Source organism: Dipodomys ordii, unplaced genomic scaffold (genome assembly GCF_000151885.1).
Source record: "Dipodomys ordii isolate 6190 unplaced genomic scaffold, Dord_2.0 Scaffold146, whole genome shotgun sequence".
Classification (NCBI taxonomy): domain Eukaryota; kingdom Metazoa; phylum Chordata; class Mammalia; order Rodentia; family Heteromyidae; genus Dipodomys; species Dipodomys ordii.
Genome location: NW_012267362.1, coordinates 1,421,363 through 1,435,312, shown reverse-complemented (window position 1 = coordinate 1,435,312; position 13,950 = coordinate 1,421,363). Strand labels below are relative to the sequence as shown.

Below are 13,950 nucleotides of genomic sequence, written 5' to 3'. Positions count from 1 at the left end.
CAGTGCTAAATACAAGCATAGAGTCCTTTGCTGTGATTTTTTTGGGAGCACAATGATCTTGTGCCTCTATCCCACCCCCTGCTCCAGCACCCCCCTCCCTCAGTACTATCCAAAAGGCAATTATTTCCTTGTGGCTCTAATGCTCAGAGACTTGAAGCGACTAAAAAGACTACCAGAGACCAAAGATCAATGCCAGCAGCAATGAGTCGTTTGCTCGAGCACGGACCCCTCTGTGCACTGATGTCCGAGTGCACAGAGAGGCCCCCAGCACAGGGTTACAGCACTCTTTATATGTTCTTTGGTAGGGGTAAGGCCTCAGTATGTATTGGCAACTAATCAATACACCACGCGGGAAATTTAAATCATAGTTCTAGTGGATGATTGGCACAGTACAAAGCGGGAAAAGGGCTGGGGCTACTAATTGGTCAGGCTAGCGAGCTCTAAACTAATTAGACAGTACTTCTAGGGTAATTTAGGAGAAGTGGTTGCCAGATGGCCACTATCTCTGACCCTGGCCTGGGGGAAGTGGTTGCCAGGCAGCCACTATCTTGATCCTAGGCCCGGGAAAGTGGTCTGGAATGTGTCAGGTACTTTGTCAGGTACTCCCTGCCAGAGGTTCCTTAATTTCAGCTCCAGATCCAGGAGTGTCGGGGGCTCAAGGGCAGGTAGAATAGCAGCTGCATTCTTCAAGGTTTAGCAAGCATGTGTACAGAAGCAGAAAGGCAAGTTAAAGAAAGTACAAAATGGCAAATACCGGTCTAATACAAAATGGAAAATACAGGTCTATCTGGTTATATATATCATGCTTCTCATGGCCAGGCTCTGTCCCCAGTGTGGGAAAGATGGATGAGATGACCTCTGCTGGCCTCCTCCACCCCTACTCCAACCTTTGTACTGAAAGTTCAAATCATTATTGACACACTGAGCTTATTCATTGCAATCCTAACAATGCATTAGCTATTGCATTAGCTCAGTTATTTCCTACAGATAACAGCCTTGTCCTTGTAAACTCATTCCCCGCATTCCCCCCTTCTTTTCCAGGCTGAAGGAAAATGCATAAATACAAGGCCACGTGTCAGGCCCCAACAAGACACTTTCTAAGGGGCTTCCAAAGGAAGGTGCTCACTTGTTCCATTTTCCCCCTAAGCCATCAACTTTGGAACCTAATGAGAAGTTTAGACCCTCTCTGCAGCTCTCCTGCATTGAATATATGGTCAAAACATGTCTGCATGGCAACTGGAAGAATAAAAAGTGATTTTTTTGTGGTAGGCCTCTTGGGCTCTATCTAAAAGTACTTGATCCAAAAGAAGTTTCACTGGATTAGGATCAGACCATACAACATCCTTAAAGATACCCGACTCTTGTCCACCATTCAGATCTTCTTTCAGTTTCCCAAGTGAACTTCCCAAGCAGGAAGAAAACATATTCCATATTTTAATCTATTTGGCAGTCATAGGGAAAGTGTAGAAGTCAGGTGTGTCTGCTTGGGGCAGGCCCATGTTCTACCTGTACCCAGACAGGAGTCTGCTTTCCCTTTCCCAGGCAGATTATTTCCCTGTCTGTTGTGTTTGGTTTGGAAGTCCAGAAATTTGCATTTGTATTCCTAGCAGGGCTCTTATTCACTAAGAATTGAAAAAAAGAAAAAGAAAAAGACAACCAAAATATATGTTCCCTGTGTGTCAGACAGAGGTATCTGCCAATGTTTACCACTGCACACTATCTTGAAACAGCTTTTCTAGGTCTTTGCATTCCATGTTGATGCATTGCTAGACATAGATTTCTGTGTGTGTGTGTGTGTGTGTGTGTGTACTCGGGGCGGGGGTTGAATGAATTCAGGGCCTTGTCACTGCTCCTTAATATTTTTGCTCAGGCCAGCACTCTACAGAACACTTGAGCCACATTTTTTGGCTTTATGTGGTTACTTGGAGATAAGAATCCCACAGACTTTTCTGCCTAGACTGGCTTCAAATGGTGAGTAGCTAAGATTACAGGTGTGAGCCACCAATACCAGGCCCCATTTCTTTTTTTAAGTCCCAATATCTGTTCTCTAGCTATTATGTTTTCTAAGTTGCTTGGCATAAGGCAAAGTCAACCCCAGGCCAACTGATTGCATTCCTCTTGGTTTTGAAATAGTCTTCTGCCTTCAAGGAAGGAAGCAGGCAGGCAAGAGGCTATTCTTTTGGGATATTACACTTGCTGAGGTCTCAGATCCCAGAGTGATTTTAAAGGCCATTTTGAGTCCTCCTGTGATACCAAGAGCACAAGGGGTCAGGGGCCTGGGCCAGGGCTAAGGCTAGAATCCAAGGCTCTGGACAGCTAAGGCTTTGAGCCTGGCATATCTGTTGTCTTGTGTGATATGCTCCAGGGACCCCTCTTGTCAGTGTCCTGTCTTTCCTTGGAAAGCAGAAGAGGTGTCTGGCCCCTTGGAGCTTAAGAGATCCTCCATCCTAGCTCACCATCCAGCTGTGAGCTCTGCAGCCAAGGCTACCCTGCTGTCAGTGTGCATTTCTGCTAGCTACTTCAGTCTATGGCACCTTGGGCTTGGGGGTGGAGGTGAGGATACCTCACCTTCCCCATCTTTGCCCTCTGTGTCTGTTTTTGTTTGTTTGTTTGTTTGCTTGAATTTAGATTCACAGATGTGGCCAAAATGTTTAGTGGCTAATTTGCATAATCAAAACCTGATCCCCCTCAGAGCTTGTGCTTCAATTTCTCAGAGAGCACATATTCCCCATATCTGTCCTTTGTCCTAGGTCCTAGTTCATGAACGCCTGTTTCTGTAGATAGGAAACTTTAGAAGTTTCCTTCAGATTGGCCAGGCTTGTTTTTCCAATAATAGGGGCTGAGACTCTTTTAAGCTGGACTCTGGCAGCCTGAGCTTCACCAAAACACAGGATCTTTATAGCCCTGGGTGGAGGAGTGCATGGACTGCGCCCCAGGAGCCCAGCAAGGGGCGGCTGGGGAGCAGGAGAGCCTGGTGCTGACTTAGGTTCTCAGATGTCCACACCTGGCTCCTAGCCCATGCAGGCTGAGGCTCCTTGGAGTGTTTCCTTCTGCCTCTTCCAGGGTTCCAAGAGCCGCCCTGTGGCCCTCCCACCCCTCTCCTTCTGCAGCACAAGGTTGGAGGAGACTTGGGGTGGACCCAGGAGGTGGAGCCCAGAGGGATGGAGGGGGAGGGGGAGCCTCAGCGGGTTCACGCGGGAGGAAGGGGCGGGCCTACCCTGGGTTTTTCCTGGATTCCAGGATAAAGTCACTGTTCAGCCCCTCCGAGGCCGATCTGCGCAGTCCACGACCCCAGCACCATGCCCATGATACTGGGTTACTGGGACGTCCGCGGGGTGAGCCGGAACTCCGCCGGGAGCAGGGCGGGGGACGCGGGGCGAGGGACTCGGGGCGGGGGACTCGGGGCGGGGTCTTTTCAGCAGGGCCCGCTGGGCGCCTGTTGCTGGAGTGCATGCTCAGCAACCTAGGATGCTCTGCACCTAACTCTCAGCTCTCCAGAGCTCACACGCGTGGGGCTACGCAGCGTGGGGTGGTGGGGAGGTGAGTGGGGTGTGCTGTGCGGAAGGGGCACCGAGGAAGAGGTGAGGCCAAGCAATCAGGCTTCTCCCTTCCCCTTCTGACTTCGGTTATTTACCCTCTGTCTCAGCTGACTCACCCCATCCGCCTGCTGCTGGAATACACAGACACAAGTTATGATGAAAAGAGATACAGTTTAGGGCCCGGTAAGGACATTCCCTGATCAGACTCTTGACCAAGGCTTGCCCATGGGGTGCTCAGCCACTCCTACCGTGGTCACCTGTTGCTCAGACCTGCAGGCCTCCTCCATGTGCACCCAAAGTCTGCTTCTTCTCCAACCCCTGTAAGATGCAGTTTGGTATTCCATTGCAAGGAGCTGGGAGAGGAGGGCTGGGGCCCCCTCTATCTGAAGTTGGGTGGGGTTGTCTAGCACTGGCCTAAACCTTTTGTGACCCTTGTTCTTAGATCCCTCAGTCCTTACTGCATTCTTCACCCCCGTAGCCTTGAAATGTGGGAGGGACACAGCTGATCAGAGTGCAGGTCCACTGCCTCAGGGGGTCCTGGGGAAGGAGGGCTGGACTCAGCCAGGTTTGTTTTCACTTGATCTTTTCTACCACAGCTCCTGACTATGACAGAAGCCAGTGGCTGAGTGAGAAGTTCAAGCTGGGCCTGGACTTCCCCAATGTAGGTGCAGGAGAAGGGGTGTTCAGGGGTAATGAGAGTGACCTTCTTGCATCTCTTTTTTCTAGTGTGGCCTCCCTTCCTCCTCTCCTTGCCCAGCTGAGTTTTTAGAGTAATGCTTCTGCTCTACGCCTCTCTTTCCTGGCTATCTGTGATTTTCTATGATGCTCTATGTCCCAGCTCTTGCTTTCATTCTGCAGGATGTTTATGTAGGGCTCACCAGGGCCAGGCACACTGATTGCCAGGTCCTGTGTCTGCTCTAACCCAGAGAAGGGCTGCTGGGACCTGGGGCCCCTTGTAACCTTCCCTGCTTGTCCATCCAGCTGCCCTACTTGATTGATGGAGCTCACAAGATCACCCAGAGCAACGCCATCCTGCGCTACATTGCCCGCAAGCACAACCTGTGTGAGTGGGGCTGGCTGCTGGGTGTGTGTGTGGGGCAGGCAGTGGTCATCCCTGGGCTTGTTTGGGGTGGAATGGTGAAGGTTCATCTGTGTTGTGTGGCTTCAGGTGGGGAGACAGAGGAGGAGAAGATTCGTGTGGACATGATGGAGAATCAGGTCACAGATATCCGTACACAGTTCATCATGCTCTGCTACAACTCAGACTTCGTGAGTTCCCCAGTTGTGAGGTCCCCATATGGCTGAGAAGAGGAGTTAAACCTTTGCAGTTACATCTTCAGTGTTTCAGTCCAGCAAAGGAATTTGTTAGTGGTACCTACTCTCTAAGGTTTCCTATCCTACCAAGTTTCCTCTCCTTCAGATTGACCTTTGGTATTTTAGCACAAGTCAAGGGTGAATCCATCCTAACTAATCATAATATAGTTTAGATTGTCCCGGATGAATATTCTGATTCTATTCTCAAGCCATGAATATAAGGTACAAAACAAGGGAGAGCAATGAACCTTATCTTCTTTTGTCTTCCCAACTATTTCCCCAGAACTGTTTCTTTGGCATTCCTAATAGTCAGCTCAGGGTCAGAGAGATAAGCTCTGTTTCTTTCCTGCCATTTTTTCTACATGAAATACTCTTAATCTTTATGCACATTCCTCACAAATCCTGGGGAAGGAGTACAGCCCTCCCCCATACATACCACTGTTTCTTCAATTTCAGTCTTCTAGTCATTTGTCTTTTTGGTTCTACTACATTATACCTGTTTACCTGAGTACCTGTGAGGTACTTGGAAACCATTGGCTCTGACTCACATGAACCAGGTTGAACAGCTGTGGATTCCAGCATATGTTGCATTAGTGCCTCACTTCCCAATACCTCAGCTGGAATCTGTACCAAGTGGGAATCTAGACAACACAATTGTGACTCAGGATGTGGAAATCTCTATCCAGACCCTGGCCCAGACTCAGGGAAGATGGCTGCATAAGCCTGGCCAGCTGGGGCCTGCAGTCCCTACTGATATTGGCCTCTCTGCTGAGGGGTGGGGCTTGCATCATAACCTGGTGACAGCTGTTTTCTGCCTCAGAAAAAGATGAAGCCAGAGTACTTGCAAGGCCTCCCTGACAAATTGAAGCTCTTCTCACAGTTCCTGGGAAAACGTCCATGGTTTGCAGGGGACAAGGTAAAGGGGAGAGTCCTGGGGAGCAGAACTTATCTTTCCTGTAGGTTATAAAATTTAACCCATTCATCTTGGTTTTCTGCAGATCACCTTTGTGGATTTCCTGGCTTATGATATTTTTGACCAGCAACGTATGTTTGAGCCCAAGTGCCTGGATGCGTTCCCAAACCTGAAGGACTTCATGTCCCGATTTGAGGTGACACGTCCCCCAGTCCTCCTTCCTCATGGATAAACTTCCTCCCTTCTCCCTTTCCATGATGCCTCCATAGTCCTGGAGCTGAGTGCAGAATAACTAGGGTTTACTGAACATTGACTTTCTGGCAGCCCCTGTGCTTTTAACTGTGTTTATTGGGCCAAGTTTATCAATACAGCATTTCTGCAGGGTGGTTAGAGCAATCTGACCCATTGGACAGATTAGGAACCTGAGGCTGTAGAGTGTGTCACTCGTTCATGTTCCCAGTGCCAGTGAGGCTGTGCTGGGCTCCTGGTGGGCCTCTGGCTTGGTCTAAGGGCTGCAGTCAGTGACTGAGCAGACATGTAGGAAGACATGTTGGAAGGTTTTATCTTCAGTTGTTTGCAGTTATCTTGTTTCATCCTGTCATCATTGTCTTGTCTTGCATATCTTAGGTCTTTTGTCTGTGTGATGGGAACATAATGGTCTGAGTTTTTTAAATATAGAAATTTTATTGTAAAAAGACTGTACAGAGGGATTACAGTTACATGAGTACATTTCCTATTGAGCGCTGTTACCTCCTCCTTTGTTTTTCCCCTACCATCCCTTCCCTCCCCACCTTCCCACCTTCTCCTTCCCCACCTCCCGAAGTTTTAAAGTTTGTTTTCAACATAGTGTCTTGTACTGTGCTGAATTTTTTTTACATGGATGAATGCTGATCTTCTCCAGCAGCGTAGTATCAGTCTTAGCATGACATGCAAAACTGTCCCCAAATCCTGGGACTGAATATAGCAGAAATTGGCAGAGATATCAGATCATAAGATGCACATGTGCCATCTGGATGCTGGAGACGGCAGCCTGGACCGCATCTTTCACAGGGCACCCTCAAAAGTCTCTTTTATTAGAAATGTGAGAATTGAGTCACAGTTATGTTTACCTGGAATCTGTTCTCTTTCCCTCTCCCTCTGAAGCACCATGATTTCTCAGTAAGTTCTCATCAGTTGTGGTCTGGTCCAGACTTGATGAGCCCAGGTGCCTGGATGTGTTCCCAAACCTGAAGTACTTCATGTCCTGCTTTGAGGTGACACCAACCAGCCCTTCTTCCTCATGGATGGGGAGAGAGCATAGTACAGTGGCCTGAGGTCCAGGAGGCCTGGTGTGTTTGGGAAAACACAGGGATGGATATAACAAAACTCTTTGGGATTATCTCTTCACTCTGTGTCCTGGAAAGAAGTCTTGCAATGCAACTGAGAGTCTGTAGCATGATGATTGTATCAGGGCTGGTGATGAGATAGATTGAGGGGAGTGTGGTTGTACTCATGTACTAGGTAGAGAATGTTGCACTTTCTGCTCACTGGGGACCAGTCAGAACCCTGTCATGGCTTTCTTTGTAGATTCTCCTCCCTGAATGTTTTTTCCTTTTTTGTTTTTTTTTGGGGGGGGGGTTGCCAGTAGTGGAGCTTGAATTCAGAGCTTTTAGCCCTCATCTGATTTTCTGTACAAGGCTGGTGCTGTGGCATTTGAGTCACACCTCCACATCTATCGTTTTGCTGGTTAACTGCAGATAAGAATCTCTCAAGTTTGTCTGCCTGGGCTGGCTTTGAACCAAGATATCAGATCTCAGCCTCCTGAGTAGCTAGGACTATAGGTATGAGTCCCCAGTTCCCAGTCTTGCATTCTTTTTCATGTGGTAATTTCTGAGTCATTGGGTAAGTCCTGGACTTGCTTCCAAGTTACACTGTCTAGTTCTCAGCTCCTTTGTCCTGCAGCCCCTCCTCTTTGTACAAACCTGGGCGAGCAGGAGCTTCCTGGTGAAAGAAGAGCAGGCCTGTGTGGACAGGAAGGGATAGGGTCTGCTGTGGAGGGGAGGAGTACACAGAGCACAGGATGTCAGGCACAGATCCTTAACCTCGCATAACTTCTCTGGCTGCCCCTGCTCAGTGATAATGGCAGGATTGTTGAGATGTTTTTCTTGAGCCTATATTGTCATATCTAGTGGGCATAAAGCACCTTGCACAGTGTCCAGTCTCCCCCTCTTACAGGAAATTAGAGTTCCCTTCTCAGAGCTGGAGTGGTAAGTAGACTGGACTGGGCTCCAACACTTGACTGCAGTGAACACGCTCCTCTTGGACGGCAGCTGCCTGATCCAGTGGGCAGAAAGCCTGAGTTCTGTCTCTCCTCTTCTCACAGGGTCTGAAGAAGATCTCTGCCTACATGAAGAGCAGCCGCTTCCTCCCAAGACCTGTATTTTCAAAGTTGGCCCAGTGGTTGGAGTAGTAGAACTCTGCAGCGCTCGGAGCAAAGGAAGACCTGTTGGAGCCTGGGCCCTGGGTCCAGCTGGGCTCCCTGTAGTGTTACCCAGGTCTTCCCACTGCTTTTTTCTACTTCCTTCTCTTCTCCAAGGCCTTTTTGGCTGTCTTTTCTTCTACTCAGCCACTTTCAGAAAAGCTTCTGTAAACACCCTCTCCTGCTCTCCCATTCCTTTCTTCTTCTTTCTCATTTGACTGCTAAATCCAAGCATACACAGCCCCCAGCACTCCCTGAAAGAGCAACATTGCCTTGTGGGGAGATGCTGTGCCACTGGGGAATGAATATCCAGTTATATCTGTCTTCAATAAAGCTTGAAACTGTGCTGTGTATTTTGTTTATTCCTTTGGCTCCATGCATGTACTCAGCCATTGTCACTGCTATTGTCAATGGACTGAAATCTGAGCCAGTGGCTATTTTCAGAGGCCTTCTAGAGAATCTGAGAGTTTTAAAACATTTTTATGTTTAATTTTTTTAAAAAATTAGTTTTTTTTATTGTGCTGGTATTGAGGCATGAACTTGAAGTTTTGCACTTTCACTTGGTTCAAGACTGAACCACTTGAACCACACCTCTACTTCTGACTTTTTGTTGGATAAGAGTATCTCAAAGTCTTCTATCTGGGCTGGCTTTGAACTGTGATACTCAGATCTCTACCTCCTGAGTATCTAAGATTATAGGCATGAGCCATTGGGACCCAGCTAGTCTGAGACTTCTTGCTTTCAGTTTTGAGGCACTCACAGGAGATAGTTCAGGAGGCATTCTAGAGTACAAAGGCTTCCTTTTCTGGGCCTGCATCTCTCATGCACTTCTACAGGGCTACTGAATTTACCATGAGAAAGGCTGTGGATCCCAATGAGTCAAGACCCAGAATGGGTGGGATTCTCTGGCAGCGACCTGGGCCTCTCTGTGCTTCTCACATGGTTTGGCTGTATCACATTCTGTAAGTCCAGGAGTCTATCTTTTCTTGGTCCCTGATGCCTTCAAGGCTTGTTTCCTAGCTGGCATGGACACCATATTTCTTGACTAATTCCCCTCCATTCTAGAAAACTGGGTGAAAATTTTACTTTTATGTTTTTTTAATGGGTAGCACTTATGCTTTTCCATCTGTTCAACACTGTCAATGAATTTCCATGTGTTTGAGAAACCCTGTGTTAATCATTTTTCTTTCTGGTCCTGGTGCTTGAACTCTAGGCCAGAGTGCTGTCCCTGAGCTTAGTTAGTGCTCTATCACTTGAATCACAGCTCTCCCTCTTTTGGGGATTAATTGAAGAGTCTCAAGGACTTTTCTGCCTGGGCTAGCTTTGAACTGCTATCCTCAGATCTCAGCCTCCTGAATTAATTAGGATCACAGGTGTGAGTCAGCAGCACCAAGCAAGTCCTCTGTTTCATCATTGTCTCCCTTTGACTTGAGTCCTATAGAAACATGAAAAGAAGAACCTGTGACAGTGTTTTGTTTAATCATGGGCAGGGCCATTAGTTGTGATTGTATTGTAGATTTCATTACTTAATATGACAGTACTTTTTTTATTCAAATATACCACATTATCATGCACTAGTGGCTCATACTTGTAATCCTAGCTACTCAGGAGGCTGAGATTTGAGGATTATGGTTCAAAGCTAGCTCAGGCAGAAAAGTCTAGGAGATGCTTAACTCCAATTAACTAAAAAAAAAAAAAAAAAAACAACAACTGTGAAAAGACCTGTGGGTTTAGTGGTAGAGCTCTAGCCTTGAGTCAAGAAAAAAACAAAAAACAAAACAAAAACGAGGGGAGAGCACTTTGACTATGAGTTTAAGCCCCAGTAGTAGGAAAACAAAGCAAACAAGAACAACCGAATGGACAACCCTGAGGTTTGCCCAGATAGCTGGTAAACTGTTTAAATGAGCACCAGAGTCAGTAGACTGAGCAAAGAAGCCCTTTCCCATCATTATCCTCAAAATCCAGTAAGATATAGCCCAGATAGAACAAAAACTGAGAGACTTTTTTGCCTGGCACCAGTGGCTTACAAGTGTAATCCTAGCTACTCAGGAGGATGATATGTGAGGATTTCCATTCAAAGCCAGCCCAGGCTGGAAAGTAACTCAAGGGATAGCATGTTAGTTTTCAGAAAAAATAAAAAACAAACAATAAATAAAAGCTCACAGACAGCACCAGATCCTACATTCAAGCCACAAAACCAGCATTAAAAAAATAGGAAAAACAATGGTCAGAGGCTGGGTGAATTCACGCTCTCAGGACAGAAACACACATCATCTCTTGCCCTGGGGCATCTGTGCTCCCTGTTCTCTGGCCTTAGGGCTTCGCTTGTGACTTCCACAGGATCCTCTACCTGTTTGCAGGTCTTTAGCCTTGGACTAAATGTACCACTCTAACTTATGGTTGGCAGATCACTGGAGTCTTCCTCCTCCATGATGAATGAGCCGATTCTAATAACAGCACACACATGCAAGTACTTATAGAAAATGCATTATTTATGCATTCTGCCTATACTGTTTCTTGGAGAGTCCTGACTAGTACATTCACATAGCAAGAAACACAAATTGGTCACAATAATCAATGAATTAGTCATATAACCACACAAAACACAATATGCCAGAAAATGGCTTAATTTATTATATATATTTATTATATTCAACTTGTGATGATGACTTATAGGAGCTGGTTAGACATGATTCTCAGTTATGGTGCTCACATTTAGTTGGGCACTGGTGGCTATTCAGGAGGCTAGGCTATTCCTAGCTATTCAGGAGGCTGAGATTTGAGAATCACAGTTCATAGTCAGCTCTAGCAGGGAAGTCTGTGAGACTCATCTCTATTAACTAACAATAACCATAAGTGGAGGTATGGCTCAAGTAGTAGAGTATCATCTTTGAGCAAAAAGTTAAAGGAGAGCATGAGGTCATGGGTTCAAGCTCCAGTACTGGCATAATACAGCAACTTCAGCTTGACCTGCTTGTCTTTACCCCAGTTGGGGAGAATAAGTATAGTGAGGCTGGGCTCAGCTGCCTGCCCTTCTAGTAGGCTACTGAGGACTCCAGGAGAGGTCAGCTGTGTAACTAGCAGAGTCTCCACTCCCTGCCATGCACACTGGGAGACCAGGCTGCCCAGCCTCTCCCATGGATAGACCCATGCCTCTGTCCACATCTTTCTGGTTCATTATGATCTGCTGCCTGATGCTGCAGGGTAAGAGTGTTCTAGGTCCTCCCCTCAGGCACTCTCTGTAACAGCTGATTGCCAGGGCAGCTGCCACCATTATTTTAGAACCATTTTACTCTAAATGTAGATTTTTGACTTGTCCATCCACAGTTTTTAGACCTGGAGTTTTAAAGGTTATGACTTGGAATTTGAAGCATACAAATTCTTGCTCTAAGGGGCTATGCTGTGCATTGCAGGGTCCTTTGCAATCTATCCACTTCTTCCAGTTGGATGTCAGAGGCATTTACCACAAGGGACCATTTGAAAAATCTGACCATTGCCGAATATATCCCAACAGCAAAATGATCTCTTGTTACAGACTTGTGGTAATGTAGAGGCTCATTTCAAAAATGAAACAGAAGGGCTGGGAAGGTGGCTCAGTGGTAGAGCGATTGCCTTGCATGCCTGAGGCCTTTTGTTCGATTCCTCAAATCTCAGTGTTTTAAGTAGATAGGATTATAGGCATGAGTCACTGGCACCCAGCCAGATCTTATTTCTTCAATTTGTGTTTGACCTTATTGGTTGTAACTGTAATATTTCTATATGGAGAAAGTGCTTCCCCAATTTGAAATCATTTATGCTGGTTTTTAAATCTTCTTTCTTAGATCTACTGGTTATTAAATTGAATTTTATCACTGTTTTTCTTGTTGTACTATTGCTGCATCAATTTAGGTAATGGTTTTGAGGAATTCATCTCTTTTTCATATGAAAGTTCATGTATTTATCTTCTTAGTATTATTTCTTGTTTTCTATACAAACTTTTCACATTGAACAGTGTTATTATTCCTCCATCTAGAAACTCTGTGTTAAGCTAATTATTCTTTCTCTTATTTCATTTTTGTTTTTCTTCCCTTTCTTCTCTTGCTTCCTTCCCTCATTTCCTTCCTTCCTTCCTTCCTTTGCACCTTTACCCCTTCCTTTCCCTTCTCCTTGCATCTCTTTTCCTCTTTTCTGTGTTTAGGAGCTAATGATTGCTGCCTCTCTACTATTGAGCTATATCCCTAACCTCAATTTATTTATTTATGCCAGTCCTGGGGCTTGCAGTCTGGGTCTGAGCACTGTCCCTGAGCCTGTCTGTGCTCAAAGCTAACACTCTACCTTTTGAGCCCCAGTGCCTGTTCTGGCTTTTTTTGTTTATGTGGTACTGAGGAGTTGAACCCAGGGCTTCATACATATTAGGCAAGTACTCTACCACTAAGCTACATTCCCAGACTTTAACTTAAATTTTAATATCAGAAGAATGTAGGGTATTCATTTTCTCAAATCAAAGCTGGTAGCATGTCTTCGATCTAAAGTACCTACGTGAGGTCAAATATCTGTCCCTCTTAGTAGGCCTGCTTGACAACATGTCTGAGAAAAAAATCGATGTAAAGAAAATATTTGTTTTGGATCATGGTTTCAGTTCATGATTACTTGGCTCTGTTATTTCTAGGCCTGTGGAGAGAGGCAGAATATTGTGGCAGGGAATGGGTGATGGAGAAAGCTGCTCATTTCATGATGCCCAGAAGCAAAGAGTGAAGGGAAGGGGCTAGAATGAAATAGATTCTTCAGTCTCCCACCCATTCCTGCATGATGTACTTCATCTGACTAGACCCTACCTCTCAAAGTTTCCATAATCTTCTAATAGTCTATTAATTCACCATAGATTAATCCATGGATAAGGTCAGAGTCTTTATGATCCCATCATTTCCCAGAGGCTTTAGTTCTGAACACTGTTGTATTAGGGACCAATTTCAAGACATCAGCCTTCATTCAAGACATTCAGAAGTGTCTCTGCTGCTGTCTGTAACTGGTTGAATCTAAGGTTTTTTTTTTTTTATTGTTGTTTGTTTTTGTTGATTGTGGGGCTTGAACTCTAGGCCTGGGCGCTACCTAGGCACTGTTCCTCAGCTCTTCAGCTCAAGGCTAGTGCTCTACCACTTGAATCACAGCGCTACCTCCAGTTTTCTGGTGGTTAATTAGAGATAACAGGCTCATGGACTTTCCTGCCATGGCTTTGAACCATGATCCTCAGATTTCAGCCTCCTGAGTAGCTAGGATTACAGGCATGAGCAACCAGCACCTGGCTTTATCTAGGGGTTTTTATACCTTGAGCTATGCCCTGATTGGTTGCCCCTTTTTATAATGACATTTGAAAAGTGGTCTTTCTATCAGTGGAGTCTCATAACATCCTGACTGGATTTTTCTCCCCAGTTCTGGGCTTGAACTTGGGGCCTAGGCACTGTCTCTTTGTGCTCTTTGTGTTCAAGGCTAGTGCTCTACCACTTGAGCCACAGTGCCACTTGCAGAATTTTCGGAGTAGTTTATTGGAGGTAAAGGTCTCCTGAATTTTTCTGTCCTGGCTGGCTTTGAACCTTGATCCTCAGATATCAGCCACCTGAGTAGAGAGGATTACAGGTGTGAGCTACCAACTCCAGGCTGGATTTTTTTCAATTCCCAGTAAGGTCTTTTCTGCAAATTCTCTTCCTCCTAGGGTCAGGGGAAGGCTATGGAAATCTGAGGGACAAATG

General features: G+C 45.9%; 1 protein-coding gene across 1 annotated transcript; it reads left to right on the top strand.

Annotated features, from left to right (window-relative positions):
* The first annotated feature begins 3,220 nt into the window (after positions 1-3,220).
* LOC105997443 (glutathione S-transferase Mu 1-like) lies at positions 3,221-8,508 on the top strand. Its single transcript, XM_013031863.1, has 8 exons — positions 3,221-3,335; positions 3,647-3,722; positions 4,136-4,200; positions 4,521-4,602; positions 4,708-4,808; positions 5,674-5,769; positions 5,852-5,962; positions 8,129-8,508. Exons 1-8 carry the CDS (start codon positions 3,300-3,302, stop codon positions 8,213-8,215), a joined length of 654 nt encoding a protein of 217 aa, XP_012887317.1. The 5' UTR covers positions 3,221-3,299; the 3' UTR covers positions 8,216-8,508.
* Positions 8,509-13,950: the final 5,442 nt, after the last annotated feature.